The sequence below is a fragment of the Castor canadensis genome, chromosome 15 (assembly GCF_047511655.1).
Source record: "Castor canadensis chromosome 15, mCasCan1.hap1v2, whole genome shotgun sequence".
Lineage (NCBI taxonomy): Eukaryota > Metazoa > Chordata > Mammalia > Rodentia > Castoridae > Castor > Castor canadensis.
This window is the reverse complement of record NC_133400.1, coordinates 71,521,697-71,546,599: the sequence shown is the minus strand read 5'-3', so window position 1 is coordinate 71,546,599 and position 24,903 is coordinate 71,521,697. Positions and strand designations below refer to the sequence as shown.

The 24,903-nt window shown below is 39.1% G+C and overlaps 1 protein-coding gene across 1 annotated transcript in view; it reads left to right on the top strand.

Annotated features, from left to right (window-relative positions):
* The window catches only part of Gad2 (glutamate decarboxylase 2), a 77,656-nt gene extending 58,906 nt beyond the window's left edge, over nucleotides 1-18,750 (top strand). The window contains exons 13-16 of the mRNA XM_074056479.1: nucleotides 1,360-1,509; nucleotides 7,576-7,683; nucleotides 8,641-8,730; nucleotides 15,130-18,750. Coding sequence (XP_073912580.1) covers nucleotides 1,360-1,509; nucleotides 7,576-7,683; nucleotides 8,641-8,730; nucleotides 15,130-15,303 — 522 coding nt within the window. The 3' untranslated portion in view covers nucleotides 15,304-18,750. The remainder of the gene's footprint in view (nucleotides 1-1,359; nucleotides 1,510-7,575; nucleotides 7,684-8,640; nucleotides 8,731-15,129) is intronic.
* Nucleotides 18,751-24,903: the final 6,153 nt, after the last annotated feature.

Sequence of the window (24,903 nt, the reverse complement as noted above, 5' to 3'; positions counted from 1 at the left end):
TCTCACATCTTATTGGTCTTTAAGTGAACTTTTTTCCCAAATTCAACATTGTATTTATTTTTTCTTATTCTCAAATTAACCTCATGTATTCGAATAAGTATGAAGCCCCAACTCCAAGGTAGATCCAGTTCTGTTGACTACCACTGGGTCACTCTGTCTTTCAAAATATAGTTAAAGTTTTAGTTGCATTGCACTGAGTTTTAGTTTGGATAATTTTTAAAAAGGTTTCTTACCTCTAATTTCACTCAGTGACAACACTTTAGTCTTTTCTTCTCTTGTCATGAGTCACACAAGAAACAAAAACCAAATGGCAAAGCTTTTATAAAAACACAATTACACAGTAGATAACAAGAGTCAAAGGCTTCCAACTGTCTGTGACAAACTTCCAATGAGAAAAAACTGTCAATGCTATTTTAGTCAGAAGCATGATTCATTCACTGTTCTTTGAAATAGTTCGATCATTTCCATATCAAGGTTATGGTGCTCAGGAAAATTAATGTTCATTGACAATGAAACTCGCCCTTTGCAACTTCCACAAGCAACTAAATGTGAAAATGAGGTACTGAAGTTGACGACTGGAAAAAGAATATAGTGTAGAAAAGATTGGTCATTGAAATCCATCTCAGAATTATAATGTCTTTGTTTTTGTTTTTTAGCTCTCAGCCTATAAAAATGCTACCAACTAACTGTCTGAAAAGCTTTAGTTTTCAAAGACACCTCAAACTCTTAACGTCTACACTATAAAGTCCTTAAACTAGACATGGGTGAAAATGCTAGAAGAACTACACTCATTATATTTTACAGAACCAGAGAGTTTCCGAAATCTTTTAATTATAACAAAATAAGAACATCAGGATGGTCTCCTAAAGAATGAGTATCACACTGTGATTGTGATTTTTATTTCTTTAAGTATTTTTTTAGAAATGTCTTCTTTTTAAAGGAAGAGGAAAAGTATAACCTGTGAAAACATCCAACCCTTAGCCCATTAGCCCACAGAGTCAACCTATGACAGTAGCCTGCAAAGTCTCGTCCAGAACTCAGGGCCTACACCTTGAGCCACTCCACCAGTCCTTTTTTGTGATGGGTTTTTTCAAGATAAGGTCTCACAAACTATTTGCCCCTGCTGTCTTTGAACCACGATCCACCTGATCTCTGCTTACTGAGTAGCTAGAATTACAGACGTAAACTACTGGCACCCGGCTTTTTTTTTTTTTTTTTCAATTTGGTTCTTACTGTTTTCTTTTTCCAAGATACACAATGTCTTTCTTTATTTATATTTTTTTCTTAATCATTCTTACCATAGTGTAGACCTAATGGATAGTCTATAGAGTCTTCTGAATTTTCTCTCTTGTCTTTTAGGGATTGATGCAGAGTTGCAATCAGATGCATGCCTCCTACCTCTTTCAGCAAGATAAACACTATGACCTGTCCTATGACACAGGAGACAAGGCCTTACAGTGTGGACGCCACGTTGATGTTTTTAAATTATGGCTAATGTGGAGGGCAAAGGTGAGCATGTGTAGACCAGCAACTGTCAGCTGAAAAACTGACTTTATCTGATGGTATGTTTAAAAAATGATTACCAAATTAAAAATTACTCAAGATTAAGTTTTTTTTTTCTTTTTTTTTTTTTTTTGTGATACTAAGGCTTGAACTCAGGGTCTAAACCTTGAGCCACTCCTTCTTTTTTGTGATTTTTTTTTTTGAGATAGGGTTTCATGAACTATTTGCCCAGGTTGGCTTCAAACCTCAATCCTCCTGATCTCTGCCTCCTGAGTAGCTAGGTGGCGTGAGCCACCAGCACCTGGCCAAGATTAGGTCTCTTTAATCCTTTATCTACATACCTGCATTCTACATGGTTATGAAAATAATCAGACCTCTTGTTTATTTCCTTTCAAGCTCATTTTCTTAGAATACTCACTCATGTAGAAAGCAAATTCATTTTGTGTTATCTGGCAAAACACCTTGATCTTAAGAGGTGTTCGTTATTGGTGTCATTGTTGGATTTACTTGATCTTCTAACTCTTAGGTATTGGGTTTTTTGTTTTGTTTTGTTTTTTGTTTTGGAGGCAATATGGAGTTTTGAACTCAGGGCCTTGAACTTGCTAGGAAGGCACTCTGCCACCTGAACCATACCCCCCAGCTCCTTTTGCTTTAGTCATTTTTTGAATAGGGTCTTTTGCTTCTATGCCCAGACCAGCCCAGACCTCAGTACTCTTATTTATGCTTTCAACTTAGCTGGGTGCCAGGCACACAACCCATGCCAAATAGGGTCTTGTGAACTTTTTGCCTGGGCTGGTCTTCCAGCGAGATCTTCCTGATCTCTGCCTCTCCTATAGCTGGGATTATAGGCCTGAGCCACTATATCTGACCTGACTCTTGTTTTTTTCCCTGGTGATTTTACCCAGTGAATTATTTGGAGAACAAAAAAAGAAATGCAAAAAGTCCACCATGGCAACTATTTTGTACATTTCAAGGAATAATCTGTAATGATACAGCTCTTTTTAAAACTAATGGTGTACAAAACAAGAAAAAATAAAAACTAATGGTGTGCAGTAATGATTGGCCTCATTGTAGCCCTTCTAAGACATATATTTATGTTAAGTGTAAGTAGGCCCAAAAGTCAAATATTATACTTTTAATTTTGACCAGATTCCCAATTTAAGGTCACAAATCAGTGTTTCCACCTGATTTCACTTATCTGCAGGCAATGACTAGAGCAACCTAGATATCCTACAGAAACCCAGCTGCAAAAAGAGCATTCCAGGGACACCTGAAATAGGAAAACGGGTAAGGGAGAGCTAAAAAGGGAAGCTGGCATGTCCTGAGGTCCTGTAGGTTTGGTAGAGAGGGCACACATTTGTCTCTAAGCTTTGTCCTTCCCTACGCAAAGAAGTAACAGGCTCAGTCCATAGGAACAAGCAAATGACTTAATCGTCAGAAATGAGACAAGCCAGAAGCAGACCAGGGATGACTCCTTCCTTGGGACTTTGTAAAGAGATAGGAGCCATGTTCACAGTGACAAATTCCATGTACTATAGTTTATGGAAATTTTTCCTAGTAAACAGAATTACCTTAGGTGGCAGATGGGGGTGGATGGCTAACAAGAAAAAGGGGGTGGGGAGAGAGACTTGGAAGAGAAACAAGTCAGTCCACAAGTATTTTAGGAATCTTTAATCCATCGTAGACAAAAGAGGAAGTTTGAATAGAAAGATGCTCTCACTTAATGCAGAAATAACTCTTAGATGGTTTCCAAGGACAGCTGGACTACATGTCCTACAGGCAAGTCTTCATGGTAGTATTTACCCCAGCTGAATTTTCTCCATGAGCTGCTAAGAATTGATCAGCTACAAGAAGTGAGGTCAACCTGTGATGCCCAATAAGTTCCTGTGAACCTGGCAGGGGCTTCCTTCCTCTTTTGAAATTTGAGAACCTGACAAGAACATGTAAGTTGTCCACACCACCCAAGACTCATCCTAATGGGCATGACTGACATTTAGGGGGAAAAAAGTCAAGGGTATAAATTGTTGATGTGTTCCCAATCTTCTTTAAAACAAGCAGGTTTTATTTCATTATTGGTGGGAATTACAGAATGAAAGGCTGGGTGTCAGTATCGAGTAGTAAGTTGATCTGTAAATAGTGTGCAAAATCCCTACTATTTCAAGTGTCATTCTTTTTGTCTCTTTTTCCTGTGGTTGTTTTTATTGAGACAATGATCATTAATTATATTTACACAAAAACTTGCGGTTTCTCTTGTGGTTCATCATTCCCTGCTGCTCTTTTTCCATCTGAAGCCTCATCTCCAGCATGGGGCAGTCCTTGGTTCTTAGAGAAACAACTTGGAGAACACCAGGTGCGAATCAAACAGCAGGACCAGATGAAGCCCAAAATAAAATCAAAGGAGTTCATTTTTAACATGCTAAAAAAGACTCAGAGAGGGGGCGTAAAAGAAAAAGGAAAAAAATCACTGCAGCTGTGTTCCCCGGGAAGATACATTCTTTTAATTCCTTATGCAGAACTTCAAACATGTCATCTAAATGACAAAAAATTCCATTGAGTTTTCAACCTAAAGCTGCATTTTGTTGCAACATGAGGTGATAATTATTAAAGTAATAACCCCGGCCCTACAACCTAGATCAGAAGTGTGGATAGTTAACCCATCAAAAGCTCCCTAGTCATGCCACACACAGAAGAAATCTCCGTGCACGAAGAACCACAGGTGGATGGAGTGTCACAGTGCACATCTGTAATCTCAGCACTCAGGAAGCTGAGGTAGGAGGATCTCAAATTCAAAGCCAGCTTGGGTTATGTAATGAGGCAAGGGCTGAGGATGGAGCTCCAGTGGTAGAGCACTTGCCTACTCGGTTCAAGGCCCTGGGTTCCAGCCCCAGCACGGGGGGGCAGTGGGAGACCCACAGAAGAGTTGGGTGTGATGGTCTATTTTGCATACCCACTGGAATGGGGAAAGAAGAGGAGGTAAGAGTACAGATCAGCAACCTCTCTGTTATCAGGTGTGCCTGGAAAATGCAGTGTTCAAGTTAATCAGCATCCTCTCCTCAGAGGGGGAAACCACATGAAGAATATAACCTAAGGCTGCTGGAATGGCTTAAGCAGTAAAAGCACGAAGCCTTGGGTTCAAACCCAGTGCTGCAAATAAATAAATAAATAAATAAATAAATAAAAGTAGCTTAAGTACAAGCTGCCATTTTTCAGATCAGTCTGTTAATGAGCAATGGAACCAAATACACATTAGATTCGAGATGACTTGATTGTGTGGAAAGTACGCCAACAGTGAGCCTCCTGGTGTGGGATACCAAGGATGTTCTATACAGAAATAAGATAAGTAAGCTTGTTCTTATTGAGTGGGCCTTTCATTTTGGTTGCATCCTACAGAATTCTAGGACTCAGTGGTTATTTTCCATGTTGATGGATTTCCTCAGTGGTTAAAACTGGATAGCAGACATAAGTAAATAGGTCTTTAAGTGACTCTCCCTTTTTTAGGTCTGCAAAGATGACTTCATGTGCAATACGGTAGGCAGGAGTGAGGCCCGCCAGGAGGGCAGGGCCATTGCCACCTGCACCTGCTATGGAGGGCCATGCTTCTATAGCGTGTAACTCCCAAGGTTTTACAGTACACTTCTGTTTGTTTGTGATTATGCAAATTGGCGGGTTTTTTGGTAATTTCTTCTGACTGGCCTCTCTAATTGACATGTAGATAACAAAGAGAGTAACAACTGGCTAAGAAAATAAAAACAGCAAAAAGCTATTAAAGAGAAATTGATGTCTGGCATCCTTGGCCAGGTGATGACATGTTCACTGTCTCTCTAAAGTATTAGTTAGCTTTATAAATAGATATTGAGTGTCTGTTGTCCTGCCTAGTGATGAGTGGGTGGGATAAAGAGATTGTTATTTTCCAGACAGGGTGAAATTAAATGCAGAGGTACCTGTCATAGAAAACGGGATATACCTGGTCACAAAAGAAACACAGATACACCATATGGACTTAAAGAATGGAGTGCTAGCTAGATGGAGTGGCTCATGTTTATAATTATAGCCTCTTGAGAGGCAGAGCTCTCGAGGATGGCAATTCAAAGTCAGCAGGGCAAAAAGTTTGAGAGACACCACTTCAACCATCAAAAGCTGGGTGTAGTGTTGTAGACCTGTCATCCCAGCTATGAGGGAAGTGTAAATAGCTGGATCGTGGTTCGGACTGTTCTTAGCAGAAATAGTGAGATCTTATTTGAAAAATACCTAAAGTAAAAAGGACGGAGGGCGTAGCTCAAGTTGTAGAGCACCTGCATAAAAAGTACAAGGCCCTGAGTTCAAACCACAGTACTGCCAAAAAAAAAAAGAAAAGAAAGAATGGAGAGTTTGTTCCTAATTTGACAATCAAGAAAGCTTTAGCAGGAGGTGACATTTGAGCTGGCACTTGAACAGGACAGGTAAAATCAGTAAGATTTTGAGCAGCACAGCTGGAAAAAGGACATTCCAGAGAGAAGGTCAAGCAGGAGCACAAGTGCTTGTTCTAGACTGGAAGAGCCTAAAGTGACTAAGGATGAAAAGTAAGGGCCAGAACTGGGGTGATGCCAGTGAAAATAGAGATACAGCAAGATATGCTATAGTCACTTCAGAAGTGGCATCTTCTGACATGTGCCTGTCTTTAGGAGTAATGGGACCTTGGTGCATGGGCCAAGCCCTTCTGTGGGCTCCTGCAGAACCAGAGTTCATTCAAGTGGACCCAAACCGCCAGGCCAGGCTAAACCAGTGCTAATATCTTAGCCCTGTAGACTCATGGAGCTCATGGCACAGGTGCTAGCATTAGCCACACCCGTTCTAGGGGTCATCAGAAACCGATCAGTAAACTTGAGCCAACCACTGGAGAAGGAATCTCCAAAGAAACGGACTTCTGAGCACATTAGATTTCTCGTTGCAGCTTGTTTTTAAACCTGTTCCAATGTTACACTGGGCCCCCTATTCAGTGGGATGTTGAGGCCCTTTGTAAATAAGAAAATGGACTCAGTTATCTCCATTACAATTGCTCCTTATAGCTTCCATGTTGAATCAGTTGCTGGTAGACCACTTCTGAGTGTTCCTGGGATGAGTGTTAGCTGTTTTGTGTTTTTGTTTTTGTTTTGAGGCACAATCTTGCTATGTAGCCCAAGCTGGCCTCAAAGTAGGTAGTCCAGGACAGATTCACAATCTCCCTGCCTCGGCCTCCTGAGTGCTGGGATTACAAGCACACACCACCACACTTGACTCACCAAATGTCTGTTTTAAGCTTTCCATTAGACTCAGTAAATGCTGAAGAAGATCAGAGGAAAGCCATTTTGAAAAGTAATTCCCTAGTTTGTCCTGATGTCAGCTAAATGGCTCCAAGTCCAAACCTGTTGTTTTGTTTTACCAAAGTCCAGACTCAGGGATCCCAAAGCTGGAAACCAAAAGATTCTGTGACAATATTCACCCATCAGACGTTCATCTGTCTCCAAAGGAAAACTCTAGTGAGCTCGACAGGATGTCAGTCTAACAAAGTGTGCGGGTGTTCCCTAAGAGCCACTTGCTCACTTGTTCAGCTCACATTCAGACAGTGCCTACCTGGTTTGTTCTGTGGTGAGGCATCATGGTGAACAAAGATTGGGTACATAAGTGGAGAATTTACAGATGGGCCTGGGGCCAGGCAGCATCCTGAGGGTGTCTGACGATGTTTCTTAGCTCCACGAAGAAACTCGCCCAGCCCTTCTGATGTTAGTGGCTTCCGTGATTGCCTTTATGAACTGCAGAGGCAAATTTCCCCCTTGAGTAGTTAAATGCTCAAGGAAATGGAGGCTCAGGAAGAAAAGGAGTGAGCTGAGAACAGTATGAAAGGGAACAAAAGCACCTAAGAGAGAGGGCATTAAAAGGGACAGAACTGCAGAAAAGCCTCTAGAAACAGTGCTGTGTAAGAAAAGTACCACAGCCATAAGGAATCAGAAGTGACAAAATGACTGGCATTCTCCTGAGAGCTCGCTTGTCCCTGCATCCCCACCTGAGAACTACCCACATCCTCAGCCTGCCTAAACTGCTTGTTCTCTTCTGTAGGGGACTGCTGGGTTTGAAGCACATATTGACAAGTGTTTGGAGCTGGCAGAATATTTGTACAACATCATAAAAAACCGAGAAGGATATGAAATGGTGCTTGATGGAAAGGTATGTACTCAGATTTTGACAGTTTCTAAAAGTTAATTCCAGTCTTTAGCACTGATACTTTCTGGTTTGTCAGTAACATGTTGTCCAGCTAAGTGGGACCATTGGAGAGGGGAAGTAGTGGATAATGGGGTAGCTCTTTTGAATTGGAATAAGGACTGGACTCACAAATAACTCTATACTGTGAAAGCCAGGCATTCCAAAGGCAATCACTAATGTAGAAGTAGCAATTGTATTCTGAACCTGAAGAACAAATAGATTTAAAATATCCTTGGGATTTTCAGAATTGCCAGTTTGGGCAAAAGGAGACGGGAGACTCTTACTTTTTTTTTTTCTTAATTATAACAATCACTTTATTTATTTTTGCAGTACTGGGGCTTGAACTCAGGGACTTCACCTTGAGCCACTCCACCAGCCTTATTTTTGTGAAGGGTTTTTCTTTTTTTTTTTTTGGTCTGATTTTTTTTTTTTTTATTCATATGTGCATACAATGTTTGGGTCATTTCTCCCCCTTTCCCCCACCCCCTCCCTTACCCCCCCCTGCTTCCTCTCCCCCCTACCCCCTGGCTACCAGGCAGAAACTATTTTGCCCTTATCTCTAATTTTGTTGACGAGAGAGTATAAGCAATAATAGGAAGGAACAAGGGTTTTTGCTAGTTGAGATAAGGGTAGCTACACAGGGAGTTGACTCGCATTGATTTCCTGTGCGTGTGTGTTACCTTCTAGGTTAATTCTTCTTGATCTAACTTTTTCTCTAGTTTCTGGTCCCCTTCTCCTATTGGCCTCAGTTGCTTTAAAGTATCTGCTTTAGTTTCTCTGCATTGAGGGCAACAAATGCTATCTAGTATTTTAGGTGTCTTACCTATCCTCACCCCTCCCTTGTGTGCTCTCACTTTATCATGTGATCAAAGTCCAATTCCCTTGTTGTGTTTGCCCTTGATCTTTCTTTCTTCTTTGTAGCCTCAGCACACAAATGTCTGCTTCTGGTATGTACCTCCCAGTTTGCGCATTCTGGAAGACAATGAAGAGAGAATGAGTCGCCTCTCAAAGGTGAGTGCTGAGATTGCCTTGCTATGTGTTTATTTGGGGTTCATCATCTATATGACATATGCATATCTTTATGAGAAATATCCCCTTGGTGCATGGCCCACCCCCTTCTGTGGGCCCCAACGAAGCCAGGATAAACAGTTTATATATCCAGACTTTCACAGCTCTATGTCCTTGGATCTTTAGAGAGTTTATGATGTCTTAAAATAACTAATCTGGCGACAACTTTTACTGGCATTTAGAAAACAGCAAGGGGCTGGCAGGAGGCTCAAGTGGAAGAGTGTCTGTCTAGCGAGCATGAGGTCCTGAGCTCAAACCCCAATACCACCAAAAAAAAAAAAAACAGAAAACAGCAAGAACTTTTGTCAAAGGTGACTGATTTTCCAAGCAAAACTGGTGCCTAGTTATAAGCACAAAAGAGATGTCAGGTACTAAAAATGATTAGAAAACCTGCTGACACTTTTAAGACACCAAGGTCAAGGCTACTGTGAGAGGTCTTTAGAGCATATGACTTCCAGAAGACAACAGGGTAAGGAGCAATAATAACAGCCACCATTTAGTGTGTCCCAGGCTAAATTTCTGTCAGGCATCATAAAGTCTCATAGTAACCTGATGTAGGTTGACAGAAAGAAGTACTGTTGTATTCCCATGCTGCTGATGAGGGAACTGAAGAACAGGGAGAAAAGTAACTTCCCCCACATCATGCAGAAAGTCTGACTCTAGAGCCTGAGGGCTTAGCTTCAAGTTCTCCTGTAGTTAGTAGGTATCTTTTGTCTTTAATCTTCACTTGCTCCCAAAATTTACACATAGGTGAAAGAAAATTTACAATGCACACCAAAGGGAGATAAATGCCTGTCCCATCTCCTATGGTACTGTGGGAACAGGAAAGTAGAGCTGATCATGTATATTTGAATCTCAGAGGGTTGGTTGCTTGGTTGATTGGTTGGTTGGTTTGGAGGTTTCTTCATTTACCGTAAGAGTGACCCCCTCCTCTAAGGCTTGGGCTACCTTACTGACCTTCCAAAACACTTTATTCCCTTTCATATTTAGATTTCATATAGATTTAAAACTCTCAGAAAAGTTTATAAATGTTAACACCTGCCCAAAAGCCACCCAAGATCAAACTCCAGCAGGAGGAGACTTGCAGGAGGTAGTCTTCAAGCCTCCTAGAGTAGTGGTTCCTAATACTGGGTATATATTAGAACCATCCAGAAGCTTTATCAAAATAGGGAGAACAGGTCTTACCCTGAGAATTTCAGTTGATTACTCTTGGATGGACCTGGGAATATTTCCAAGTTTCCAGGTAATTCCAATGGTCGGCCAAGACTGAGAACCACTGATCTTAGGAAGAAATGGAAGAAAGCTTCTAGAACCTGGATTCATAGTGTACGTGCCTGGATGTAAGGGGTTGTGATTGTTTGTGAAGTTTTAGTAAGTTGATTCATTCCAGGAAATCAAACCCAAGAGGTAGAAGGGAGGGAGGTGACATTAGACAAGACAACAGCTGCAGGTTTAAAAAAAAAAGTGGGTGGGGGTCTACGGTCACTTGATAGAAAGAACTCATATTTTTTTCCTGGAGTTTTATGTTGACTAGCCATAGTATAAATGATCTTAACAATGGATAATTTCATTTAACAAATTAACTAGAAACTAGATTTTTCCACTCACTTCTTTAAATAACCTACTCACCAGATAATCATTTGGCTGATTTCATTTATTGAATGGGGCTGCAGGTATGGCTGCCTAACACGTGCAAAGCCCTGAGTTCAAAGTCCCGTACTGAAAAAAAAAAATCTATTATCAGTCATTTGTTGAATCAGTTCATTATCATCAGACTGAGGTGTGGAGCAAGATGGAAATATAGAACAAAAAATCTTCTTCATTTTCTAAGAAAAAAGTCCAACTTTGAGGTTCTTTCTTTTAAATATAACCCTTCAAATTATTCTTCAATTTGAACATATCATATAACCTGTGATGGCGATAAGGATTGATATTACTTCCTGAGATATCAGTTAGAATCTGTATTAGTAGACTGCATTCATATATTAGTAATTCAAGTTTGAAAGTCTCTGAGGATTGCAAAGATAATTGTGATTTTTCTTCTCTTTGTTAAAACTCCATTTTCATTACTATAATGAATTGCTGGATTTTCTTTAAACTTTTCAAATTTGAAAATGAAAATAGAATCACATGAAATATGAAGGCCGACTTTTGCTTGTCAATGGTATCTCTGAGTTCCAGAAAACTTCTTTATTAATTATAAATTCTTTAAGTAATAAGTCCAGGAACCATTAAAATCTTCTTATGCATACTCCCAGAGGGAAAAAGAGCTGAGGTGAAATAATATGGCCTGTCTACTAAATAGTATTAGCTGCATCTGGCTATTTATGTTTAAAATTAAATTAATTAAAATTAAATTCAACTAAAAGTTCAGTTCTACAGTCATGGTAGCCAAATTTCAAGTGCCCAACTTGGAACTTGTGACATCATACTAAAGACAAGAACATCTCCACCTAATTCTCTTAATCGATGCTGACAAGGATCCAAAATGGAAGGAAATGCCTTCTATGTCCTTGTGAGAACAAGAGAACAAAGTGCAGTTCTGGGCAAGACAAAGTCCACAATTATTCTGTATCCTCATGCCTGGAGCTTTAACATATAATAAGCATATGAAAATCATTTGTTGAGAAAGCACTATAATAATCTTTGGAGCTGCAGAATAACAAACTGCAATAGACTGGATAGCTTATAAACAACTGGAGTTTATTTCTTATGGTTCTGCAAGCTGGGAAATCCAAGATCATGGTGCTGGCATATTCCAAGTCTGCTGGAAACCTACTTTCTGGTTCACAGATGGCCTTTTTTCTGACTGTATCTTCATATGATAGGAAGAGTGCAAAGAGCTCTCTGGAGTCTCATTTATAAGGCACTAATACATTCATGGAGGCAGAACCTTCCAAAGACCATATCTTCTGATACCATCACATTCAGCATATATAAAGTACCTTTTGCATATTCCATAATAATAAGGAAAGAGACCAATATTTAGAAAACTAATAGTGGATCATGGGCCTTTTCCCAGAGTGTACTGGCTTAGAGACAGATATGTGGATAACAGAAGTGGTTACAACTAAAACAAGCAGTCACATCTTCATGAGGAAGTAAAGATGAGAATCTGCCTGATGTATTTCCTACTCCCTAAGCAGGCTAGTCTATCGATTACTTCGTGTGCTTCTGGTTCTTCCCTTCATCATCATTCTCTTCCCCTCTCCCCAATCCCCTACACACACACCCAGGGCCTCATCAGTGTTAGGCAAATGCTTTATAAGCCACATCCCCAGCCCCTTCTCTAATTTTTTTTGATCAATATTTGCCTCTCTGTATGCTGATAGAGCTTTTATATCCTACACTGATTCATGACTTTCAAAAAGTCAGCAATGGATTTAGTAGTCAATTAGTAAAGAATTTGGCCTCATATTTAAAGTGACTTTTAAAAAGTCTGCTATTGAGAGTAATGGGTAATTTAAGTGATGAGATTTTAACATTTTAGAACGTCTTATTGATAACAATTCCACTTTCCCATTTTTCAAAAACTTCTCAGATTTGTAAGATTTAAAAAAATAAAAAGGCTCTCTAGCACATAGTCAAAAACACATTTCTATAATAGCTTTTATGGTTATTTCATGATGGACACGAGCCCTGTTAGGAAGAAACAAATATAAATTTGAATTATGGGAAAATCCCCCTGGTATTGTTTTCTAAGGGATTGAAAAGGTAAATGGCAAAATAGAGAAAAAAATAACCCAAAACTCTTAAGGCAGTGCCAAAAGAGCTCTTACTGATTAGGTCTTTAGTGAATTCTTCAACATGCAGCCCCTTTCTTTCCCAATTGACTTTATTCAGAAAAACAAGAACCTGACCAAAAAAAAAAAAATCTAGAAATAAGAAAACTCTATCAATCTATCAGAATAGTCAGAATCTTATTTCCCTTTTTAACTCGCAATTAGAGAGTATGTAATGAAATAGATGTTCCATGTTCCAGCTACATTTTGTTCATCAGCATTTTCTGGAAGCAAGCAAGTCATACGCATTTAGACAGCTGTGATTCCTACCATCTCAGCTTGCTTCAGAAACTAGGGGATTCAGTCTCCCTTTACGTCAAAATCTGCTTGGGACATAGCTGTTAACATCAGTCTTTTGACCTCTGATTTGCAGTTATCTGAAAAGGTAGAGATGGTTGCTCTTAGTAACTAGAGTCATGCTTCACGTGTTTTTGCTTGAGTTGGCCCTGAAAATGAAATCAGAGTTTAAATTCAAGTCACTTGAGTAAAGCATTATCATTGTTTTATCAAAACTAAAGATCAAGGATGACTTACACAAATAAAAGTAAAGAATAATTATATAATTTTTTCACAAATTTATGCAGTCATGTGAATTTGGAATTCCTTTTCTAATTTAGAGATTTTTCTTCCCAGGTACACATCATTGATTTACCATGCGTTGAAGCACAAAATGATAAATTTTATGTTATTGGGTTAGAATATTCTAATAGGTCTAATTTCAGAACTTAATCCCATACTTGAGATATTTAAATTTTTTAAATATTTATTCCCTGAAATAAGACCAGTGCTCTTCATATATATACTTCATCCCTTAGGTGAAAGAACAATCACCCCAACAGAAACATTCCTCTTTATATCATCTCCCCATGGAAAAGGAAGGGATGTAGGAACTCACTAATCTAGAATCAGAAATTCTCAGCATTGCAGTCATCATCCACTTTCATTTTTAGATAAGGAAACAATTTTCAGAATGTGAAGGAGAAATCAGTCTACTGGCTTTGTCTTTGGAAACCAAAGACAAGATTCATGGGAACCCTGCTGATTTTGTGCATTGAGTACTTTGAAGATGAAAACTTCATTGTTAAACAATGATTACTTAAGAATTGGTATTCAAAAGTCACACGTTCATAAAGGCATTCCATTTGAATCTAAGAATCCTTCATTTAGGATGAACCCAACTGTGATATACAACATGGTCCCCATTTTCAACTGAGTTTCGACCATGCGCATCTCAAATAAATCTAAAGCTTCTCTGCCTTCTACCATTCCTGTTATCTTTTTGCAACAATGCACTTCAAAGATTACACATTATATTACAAATTCTAGTGGTAAATATATGTGAACAGATCATGTATCCAGTTATAACGAAGCAACTTAAATGCGTGCTCCTTCCTAGGTAGCTATTCCTATTATACCACTTCTTATAGTTGATTAACTCAGAAAATCCAAAACATAGCCAGCACTGTGCTAGAAAATACTTGTCCCTGCCTTCCAGGAGCTTATAGTTCAGGTAGAGAAAGAAAATGTTATTTGCTCACCAGTAGAAGGCTAACAAGAAATGAGCATGTAGTTAGAATCTATGGCAAGAATCATGTAGTTACAACTTAGAAGAAGAAAGATACTAATGGGCTGGAGAAGGCAAGAAAGGCTTTGCAGCAGTTATAGGATTATGGTGGAGTCCTGTGGTACAAAGGGAATGTGTGTTGGATGAGAAAGAGATTCTAAGAAAATAGAACAAATATGACTTGGTAAGGCTGGTGACAAGTATGAAGGGAAGAAAATGCAAGTGGTACATTCAAGGGATAGTTAATAAACTAGATTTGCCCAAGTTGAGCATTCATTTTGGTGAGCAATGGAAGGTGTGTCCTTAGAGCTAGATGACAAAAGTTGTACCAAGTTTAAGAGCTTAAACTTAATTTCATACACCATAAAGAACTCCTGAGGCTGTAATGAAGTGTGGCATAAAGACTGTAAAATCTTACTTGTGATACTTCTGGATGTGAAGTACTTGTGTGTTCAGCTTTTTATCCTAGTTGATTTTTCATATTATTGTCTTTAAAAATAGCTTATAAATGGAGGCAATGAGAAAAGAAATAAAAGGAAATTAGAAAAGTTTAAAATCTCAAGAAAACTGCCAGAAGTCTGTTATTTTCATATATCACTTGATACTGAAGATTACTTCTCGATAATAGTTCTCCAAACAATGTTTTATTTCTAATGATTTTACATCTTCTAGAGGGAAAATCTTCCATAAACATTTATTGCTAAGCCATTTAGCCTTGGAATCAATACCAGATTCTTCCCATTCTCCAAAACACTAACTAGAAAGCCACAACTAAGGTGAGAAATGCCTGATAGCATTTCTGATAGTATTGTTATCACCTTCAGGATCTTGAGCTGCTCTGGTCCTCTGATTCTATGAAAACTCAGAGACAAAATTCCTTCAAGAGAAAACAAATATGGTTCTATTTAGTTAAAAACTAAAAACACTCCTTGACTAAGGGGGAGGACAGGGATTGTGGGCAGTCATTGCACATGTATTACATGGTCTGTCCCACAGGTGGCACCAGTGATTAAAGCCAGAATGATGGAGTATGGGACCACAATGGTCAGCTATCAACCCTTGGGAGACAAGGTCAATTTCTTCCGTATGGTCATCTCAAACCCTGCAGCAACTCATCAAGACATTGACTTCCTGATTGAAGAAATAGAACGCCTTGGACAAGATTTATAATAACCTAATTCACCAAGCTATTTCAGTGCCCTAGGTAGACAATTAAGTTGTCGCAAACTGTGTAAATGTATTTGTAGTTTGTTCCAAAGTAAATCTATTTCTATATTGTGGTGTCAAAGTAGAGTACAGTTAAAAAGTTAAAAGAAAAACACGTTGCTCCTTAAAAAAAAAAATCTGTTCTTAAGTTTAGAATATCTCTCTAATAATTAGTGACAAAAGGCTGTGTTCTAATCAGTAAGGAAAAGCTTAAAATTGTTATAAATACTTCCCTCACTTTTAATATAGTGTGCAAATCAAACTTTATTTTCACTTCAGAGTAGTAGGAATTGAATAGTGCCAAATGCCCCTGAATCATAAAAGGTTCTTTGGGGTACAATGAAAAGGATAAAGTAAATATATGCTGACAATAAAAAACTCTTGCCTTTTTCATAGTATTAGAAAAAAATTTCTAATTTACCTATAGCAACATTTCAAGTGTATTTAAATACATATAATTTTACAAAAGGAAAATATATATATATTAAAAAGAAATCCTATTTTGTAACATATAGATTTTTATTTTATATGGGTTATACAAACTGCAGGGGCAAATATAAAACGTAAGCCAGATTATTTTCTCTTTCTTTTGATGGAGGCCCAATAAAACTCTTAGCAAAGTTATTTTAACATGTAGGCCCAGAAAATTCCTAAAGGGTATGAAGGGTGTGACTCCTTCTTTCAGTACACCTTATAGCTTATCACATTTCTGAAGTTGCTTTTCAAAACAAACACAAAAGAATACTGCAACTTCGTAAAAATGATTAATCAGATCGACAATTAAAATTCCCCTCCCATTGTGTTTTACACCACTTTGCCCTGAGCAGTCCCACTCTGTGAGCCAGGCTTTATCCTACACTAAATGACAGTAAGCATCTCTGTTATATTTTCCAGTTCGACTTGTTTTGAACAAAAGGTTGAGGCTGGTTCTTAAGCCATCTTCCCAAACAGTATTCTTTTATTAGGTAATTTAGATTAATTGAAGAAAATAAAAATAAAACCTAATCAGCCTGAACAAAGAAGAAAGAAGCACATTCCCAGATGTGGTGAACCAAGAATGTTAAGCTCAGCCATAGGAGATGAGATCTCAGTTTGACAATAATGCCATATTGCTACTGTCCAGGAAGGAGTCATTTACCTCATGGATGACTGCCTATTCCCTCCCCATTCCTACACACAAGTCTGTCTGGCTAGACTCCCTATTGCTGAATCCCAAATAATGGATTAATATTCCATGTGGTTTTCTTCATTTCATTAAATGAGTTCCTCATCCTAGAATTTGAGATATTCTAAGACTTTTGTCTGTCTCTCATCAAGTTCCAAATATGCAGTGATCATTAGAATTTAAAATAATGTTTTAAAAACTTCTTTCTTCCCCTGAAAGCCTGATGGAGAGACATGACTTAACAAAAGCTCCCACAGATATGTGTGGGCCCATAGTCAGATTCCAACTGCTGATAGGAGAACTACAGCCTTTTGCATTGAGACTGTAAATAAAAACTTAAAAACATTCTCCCCCTCTGTATGGACAGGCAGTTCAATAGTCAGAAAGACCACAGGTACAGAAGAAAGAGGGCTCCCCATAATATAACCATCCAAAATCTCCATGAATTTGCTCCTACCTTATTTCTCCCAGGTTATATACAAACACACCAATCCTTGATATGAACATGGCCTTGGGCTCTAACTGTCTACACAATGGATTTCCAATGACAATGAAAAGAAAACACATTATGCTGCAGAATTTCATGAAGGAATAGCTACCTATTTTAGGCTTCCTGTGATGAGCAAGCATCCCTTTTCTTTCTAGAAATCGACTGCTGAGAATACGCACACAGTTGCCTGTCTACCTTGAGCCTCAGGCCCAAAGGTTCCATTTCAGAGGCAGAGACACTAATTTATCAAACCTATTGTCCTACTTAGAGAAGATAGTGGTGGGATCAGTGCCCTGATAGATAGATCCCTTTCTACTCCAGGATACTTAGCCATTGGGGGACACCTCCTGTAGCAGAAGCTACTTTTGAGTTTAAGAAGAGAAGTTGTATTTGTATGTATAAAATTCCAGCTGAATTATTTGTACCAAATGGGTTTTCTCTCCCATCCTCTGCCTCCTCCAGGTCCTTCCTCAAATTTGTGGGGAACCTTGTTCAGACCTGAGCAGAGAAATCCCTACCAATCATAGCCCAAGAAGGGAGGCATCTGTGAGCCTAAGGGTCTCAGTAGATTAATGTTCTTTTAGATAGATCTACAATCCATTCAAAAGAGAGGGAGGAAGGAAGGGGAGAAGGAAGGAACCAAAGACCAAGGGAAGAAATACAGGAGGGAGGGAAATTGCTTTTAACATTAGTCCAAGCATTAGTCCCCGTGCCAAAGGTCTTCATGTGGTACCATTCTTTACAAATCTGAGAAATGTTTGGTTTTAGCTTTAATCAGAATTGACATGGCTATTCTTATTTACACAGCAATATTGTGTTTATTATTTAAAATACTTGAAAAAAGTATCATATGTGTTCATCTGAGATCTCTAAATGGTATGAACTTCAGGTACCGTCACAGGATGTGAAGGAAGAAAAGGAAATCAGCTGTGCACGTGACTGTGTTGCCTTTATTATATTGATAGTACTGACTTGTCACCTCAGATAGGGGTTGTGCACTTTATATCGGAACTGTACAGTGTTGCAAATCAACATGTGTTGCTGTAAAACCTTGTACAATATATTATTGGTATGTGTTCTTCTGTGTGGTAGCTGTATTGAACTTTGATATTATGAGAACTACATTTGCGTCTACTCCTGTTTTCTCTCCTCCTTCCCTCCATCCCCCTCTCTCTGCCCTTTTCAAGCTATATGCCCTCCACATCAGCTCTAATAGAGAACTTACCCTCAGCTAAACCCCCTCTTGAGAAATCTCCTTTGAGAATTGTGTGATTTCACAAAATGCAAGGTGAACACTGCTTGGTCTCTGAGAATCAAGGAAACCAACTATGGAGTGTTGCAAACTGCCAACATTGCCAGTGTTGACTCTGCTGGGCCTTGGAGTAGGTACTACTCCTCAGAATAAGGACAGAGGAAGACAGGTGTAAATATTGTAGCAGGACAAGGGATTAAAGAACCTCAAACTGGAAATCATCTTGCATGTGCTCTTCTGTTTTCAAGTGCTAAATGCAAACACTGCATATTTAGTAGTTCTGTGTCCCTCCCCAAAAAAAACTGTTCCCAACTGGTGTTTCTGAATGATGTCAACATTTCCCCAGCATCACTCCATTACTAGAGACAGAAAAAAATTAAAAATTAAATATACAAATGTGGAAACCTATTCTTCTCACCAAATATAAACTTGTGTATGATCAAAGTATTTTATCTGTGTTGTCTCTCTAAAACCAAATAAATGTGTAAATGTGGACACATTTCAGACTGTGGCTGCTTATTTCTGACTCTGTCGTGTCATGGAGATCACTTTCAATGATTACCTTCATAAAAAGTCCCTCGCTTGTCATAGAACTCCGCATGGGTCTTACTTCTGAAGTCATGCTCCACTATCATTTCTGGTTTCTCCTCCAATCAGATCCAATCCTTTAAAAAATTTATTCTGGGAAATTTCACATACATAAAAAGTGGGGAAGATACATGTAGCTATTGGAGCAGGAGGAGTCTGCTTCAGAGTCTAAATCTCACTTCTTCTATTTCTCTACCCCATTTCCTCCCAAAGACTAAATTATCTTTATATGAATCTATGAAAGACAAGGACTCTTTAAAAATTTCCCTCACTAGCAGTATCACAGCTAAAATTAAAATATTTCCATCATAATATGAAATATTCAGTTAGTAGTCTCATTTTCCTCGTTCTCAATTCCAAAGCAAAACCCATAACATATGGCCCATGGCCTGAAGCCCAGTGAAGCCACATGTTTCAGGACATCTGGAACACCCAATTCAGGCACACAATACAATGCCATATGCACATAGCTATGCATATGTTGTTGTGTATTTTCCATTGTGGACCTCTGTAGGTTACAAGTTTTGGAGGTCTTATGTGTTCATGGGTTTTTCTCCTAGGCTCTTAATAGCAGGGTTAAGAGGTTGGTCAAGTTAAAAGCTAGGAAATCAATAGGTAGAATACAGATCTGATGTGCTTTCTTGGATCCAGGCATTCCTAAAAGGTTTGTGCCCTTAAAGGTATCATTCTGGAGTAAAGAGATACTATGTCAAAGAGACATGGGGGTGGGAAGGACATAAGGGGAAAAGGTGACAAGGTTTCTACCTAATTGCAATATTTCTTATAGGAGAACCAGTAGGCAATTACCAAAAAAAGAGGAGGAGGGACACTGCACATTCCTTACATTATTCCCTGAACCTAGGAAGAATTTCCTGTTCCTCTTTAATTTGGGAAGCTGTATTTCAGGAAATCTGAGAGTGCAGACTCTGGAACCAGACTACCTGAAATAAAATCACAGTCCCATCATTGACCAGATGGGAGACCCTGAGCACATCATCTAACCTTCCTATTTCCCAGTTTTACAATGTCAACCTTCTTCACAGGGTTTTGTGTGGATTCAACAAAATGTATGTATAGCATTCAGCATGGCTTGTGGCACTCGGTAAGTTCTCAACAAATCTTATTCTTACATGAGGTGCTAATGTTAATTATATATGAATTCTATACGTCAGCTCATGGCATCTCCTTCAACACTCACTTCTGAGCTCCTGACTGCTGGTCAGTATTGTTCACTGGACACCTCCTAACAAGTTCAAGCTACAAATGTCATCTTTTGCATTGTCTTGTGCTCTCCTGATTTAGACTATAAGCTAAGTTGATTTCTTATCATCCCCTCTTGTTGTCCCTCACCCTCCTCCAAAACACACACAGCCCTAACAATATTCTCCATGATCTCTGGTGGTGTCGTACTGGTAGAAAAACATTCCATCCACACTTGCTGGTGAGTCTTCCCCTGGGACACTGCAATCTTGACCAAATCCACTAATGTCCCTCCACTTCCTCAGCTGAAGAGTGAGAGGATAGAACAACTTGATTTCCAAGGAAGAATGTAGGTAGAAGATGGTTGAAGTTTGCAAATTTAGCCAGGCATGGTGGCACACTTGTAATCCCAGTACTCAGGATGCTGACGCAAAAGGATCCCCAGTTCCAGGCCAGCCTGGGCTACATGAGATTCTATCTCAAAAAGCCAGCGTCTAAGGGTGTAGCTCAATGGTAGAGGGCCTGCCTAGCATACATAAGGCCCTGGATTTGATCCCTAGTACTGAAAAAAAACAAGCTTATCAACCTGGAAGAGACCCTAGATGTATTAATTAATTAATTTTTATGGAAGGGCTACCATAGGCCAATAGCCTTTCATATATTAATCTAACACCTTCATTTTATAGGTTCTGAGAACTTTAATCATCTTCCAAAGTCAAACAGTGAGTTCGTAGTAGAAACAACACTTTTGAGAGTTGGTAACATTCAGTGACGCTTCGTCACTCTGCCTCAGCATCTGGATAGCTTGGCTTCATCCAACCGAACATGTTTCCATATCCACTCCTTTCACCTACTCTGTTACAGCTCTCATTCACACCCAATGGCACATGGGTCTTTGCCCTTTCTGCCCCCAGAATTTTGCACACATGACTCCTTCCTTTCAGGTGGGCTTAGCTCCACTACCACCTAATCAGAAATTACTCATTGGCTATCATGCCATTGCACTGTTTTTTGTTTTGTTTTGTTTTGTTTTGTTTTGTTTTGTTTTGTTTTGTTTTGCTGGTACCGAGGTGTGAACTCAGGTCTTCATGCTTGCTAGGGAAGCACTTGAGTCATACCTCAAGCCCTTGTTGATCTTGTTAGTAGATATATTGTCTCACTTCTTGCCCAGACCAGCCTAGACCACAATCTGCCTATTTTAGGTTTCCCACCATCACTTGAATGACAGGCACAGGCCATGATGTCTGGTTTCCAATTGTTTTCCCTGGCTGGACTGGAATCATGATCCTCCCAATCTCAGCCTCTTGCATAGCTTGGGATGACAGGCACAGGCCACTTTACCCAGCTATTGGTACCCAGGCTGGCCTTGAACTGTGAACCTCCCAATCTCAGTTTCTCAAGTAGCTAGCATTACAGGCATGAGCTATCAGTGACCAACTGCATTTTGGTTTTTTACACAGCAATCTTTCATGATTCATTTTTCATAGACTTCCATGATACCATAGTTATTTAGATGTAATTGTTGGAGTGAAAATCCAAACCCAGAAATTTGTGATTAAAATCAATAAATTATCTCAAACTCTATAGTTGTCAGAGTTAGAAAATTAATGCATGCATGTACGTCAGACACACTATCCCAAAATACGGCACCTTAACATTTGAGAAAATCACAGAGGCGGGATGTTCTCACCGACCTTCTCCCCCTTTTCTCCTGAAATAATCCATGGAAACTCAAAAGAATTCCCCTCACTCCTTCTTTTCTGAAACAGGAACATTAGGCACCTTTCCCTGAAGTAGGGCATAAGGCTGTCATTACAGACAGACAGGTCATCTCTATACCCAGAAAAAAAGGGACACAGGGAGACACAAAAGAATCTGAACAAACAGGCTTGCTGACTTCCCCCAGTTCATTTCCATTAGATAATATCCTTTGTCCTCCACTCATACTTCTGCATGACTCTGCATCAAAATTCACTTTATCTGATTGTGGGAGGGACTTAATTTCTAAAGATTTCCCTAAATAAGTTTATAGGTTGGGTACTATGTTTCACACCTATAATCCCAACTATTCAGAAAGTAGAGATCATGAGGATTACAGTTCAAGGCTACCCAGGGCAAAAAGTTAGCAAGATTTCCATCTCAATCAATAAGCTGGATGTGATGGCACATACCTGTCATCCCACCTATGTGGGAGGTATGAACAGAAGGATCAGAGTCCAGGTCAGCCTTGTTAAAATGTGAGACTCTATCTAAAAAACAGCAAAAGAAACAAGGGCTGAGGACATGGTTCCAGTGGTAGAGCATCTGCTTAGCAAGTGTGAAGCCCTGAATTCAAAACCCCAGTGTCGATAAATTTGCATAGTTTTCTCTCGTTTGTCTGTGTTTTATTATAGGTGCTTCAACCATAACCTTGCAATAGGTGAGAAATCTTTTCTGCCCTATACCGGTACAAAAAGAACAACCTGCCCCATTCTAGCCATATTATACAAGTACTAAAGACTTTTTTTTCTGGTACTGGGGCTTGAACTCAGGACCTTCACCTTGAGCCACTACACTAGTCCTATTTTTGTGAAGGGTTTTTAAGATAGGGTCTCATGGAACTATTTGCCCCAGCTGGCTTCAAACTGTGATCCTACTGATCTCTGCCTCCTGAGTAGCTAGGATGACAGGCATGAGCCACCGGCACCTGGTGCTAAAGACTAAACTAACTTTCTCTGAAACCATTCACCCCAGTCAGATCTTGAAATTTGTTATTTCATGATTCTTCACACTTTAACTTGGGCTTCTTATGCTCTGTTTCCATGGATTACATTTTTTTTATTTTAACATTTGAACTGGCTAAATGAACAACTGCCTACTCTAATTAGGTGAATAAACCTAGCTCTAAATTTTTACCTCCAAGGCCATCTTCATTTTAAATCCATTTTTATCATCTCAGACAACACTGTCTGGGATTCCCTGTGTTTTTTCTTAACAGACAGAGCAGTCTTCCTCTTTTAAATTATTGGCATATCAAAACTAACATAAAAGCTAAGTGTGGTATTACACAACTGTAATTCCAGCACTCAGAAAACTGAGGCTGGAAGATTATGAGACTGAGGCCAGCCTAGGCTATGTAGCAAGACCCTGGCTTAAAGAGAACTAAGGTAGAAAGGAAGAAAATTGGGAGGAGAAGATGAACCAACACCAGACACAATACATATATACATGGAAATGTCAAAATGAAACTCTCTGTATAGATATCATAAATAAACAAAACTGTCTTTTTTCAAAAACAGAGGACAGGAAGGTAAAACAGATCCTTGTCTAGGAGATGGTACCAGTGGGATGGAGAAGGATAAAAGGAAAGAGCATAGTGAGTGGATGTGATGAAAATATTATATTCTCATGTATGAAAATGGAACAATGAGACTTGAAATTATTCTAAGAGTAGGGGAGGGGGATAAAGGAGAATGATGGCAGTGGTGAATTAACTAAGATATATTGTAAGTACTTTTGTAAATGTCACAATGTACCCCCAGTACAACAATAATATTATGATAAAAATAAATCAATAAAAGAAGGAAAAATAACATATACATGATATGTATGTGTGTGTATGTATATACCCTTGCATACACTTATATGTAGCTATAGAAATAGAGGAACACTGCACACATACCTATCCACTGTACCTTAAAGATAGTGGTCCAACAATAAAATTTGTCTTCTTTTCAGTTATTGACACAAAATCAGTGCAAATGCTCACTAAATGACCAATAGCTTAAGTTTGAAGAGAACTGAAGGGATCAATTTTCCCCAAATTGAATGATAATGCCTTAAAAACACTCTGAGTATCTGGTAAGTTAATAGTTAACTGTCCATGCCTGTGGAGGGTTTGGAAAGAAAGGAAGAGCCAGAGCAGAGTGGCTGAGGGGTAGTGGGCTCCAGGCAGCTCTTTGCTTCTTCCCCACCAACCTGCCCCACTACTTACCCTTCTCCCTGTTTTCCTGCCCTTGACCTATCATTACACCAGTGATCTCTGAGGAAAATGTAAAATAAAGCATAAAGTAGCTACAAATGGATATTTTTGGGGGGTTTTTTTTGGGGTTTTTTTGGTCATGGGGAAGGCATATGAGTTCTTGTAAAAGACAGGATAAAACTTTCAATATAAGTGGTAAGAGAGAGGACGAGTAGACCATAGACCAAGTGAGTGAAAATATTTACTCATTCCATGCATTCCACTTAGTTCATTGCCTTTCTCATCTGTAAGTCAAATCTCTTTTTTTTTCTTTTTTTGTGGACAAAGACATGCCCTCCAGTTACAGACCTAGAGATCTGGAAAGACCCTGAATAATTATCTAGTCCAGAATTTTCCAAACTCTGGTCTTTGAACCCAGGCAGAATTACAACATCTCCAATCTGGCAAAACTAGAAGACCAGGACAATTAAGCAGGGTGTTCATCAAGCTAAATCTATTCAGTTTGAAGGTGATCTCTTGTCTCAGATTTTGTCCTTGTTACATTTTGTTGTTATTGTGGTTCATTGAGTGCTTTCATTCATTCATGAATTGAAAGTAAAATATTTTACTTGGCCAAAGAGTTAACTACTTTAGACCCCTGTATTTAAGAATTCACACCAGAATGTAAACCATAAATTTTTTTTTTATTCATATGTGCATACAAGGCTTGGGTCATTTCTCCCCCCTGCCCCCACCCCCTCCCTTACCACCCACTCCACCCCCTCCCTCTCCCCCCCACCCCCTCAATACCCAGCAGAAACTATTTTGCCCTTATTTCTAATTTTGTTGTAGAGAGAGTATAAGCAATAATAGGAAGGAACAAGGGTTTTTGCTGGTTGAGATAAGGATAGCTATACAGGGAGTTGACT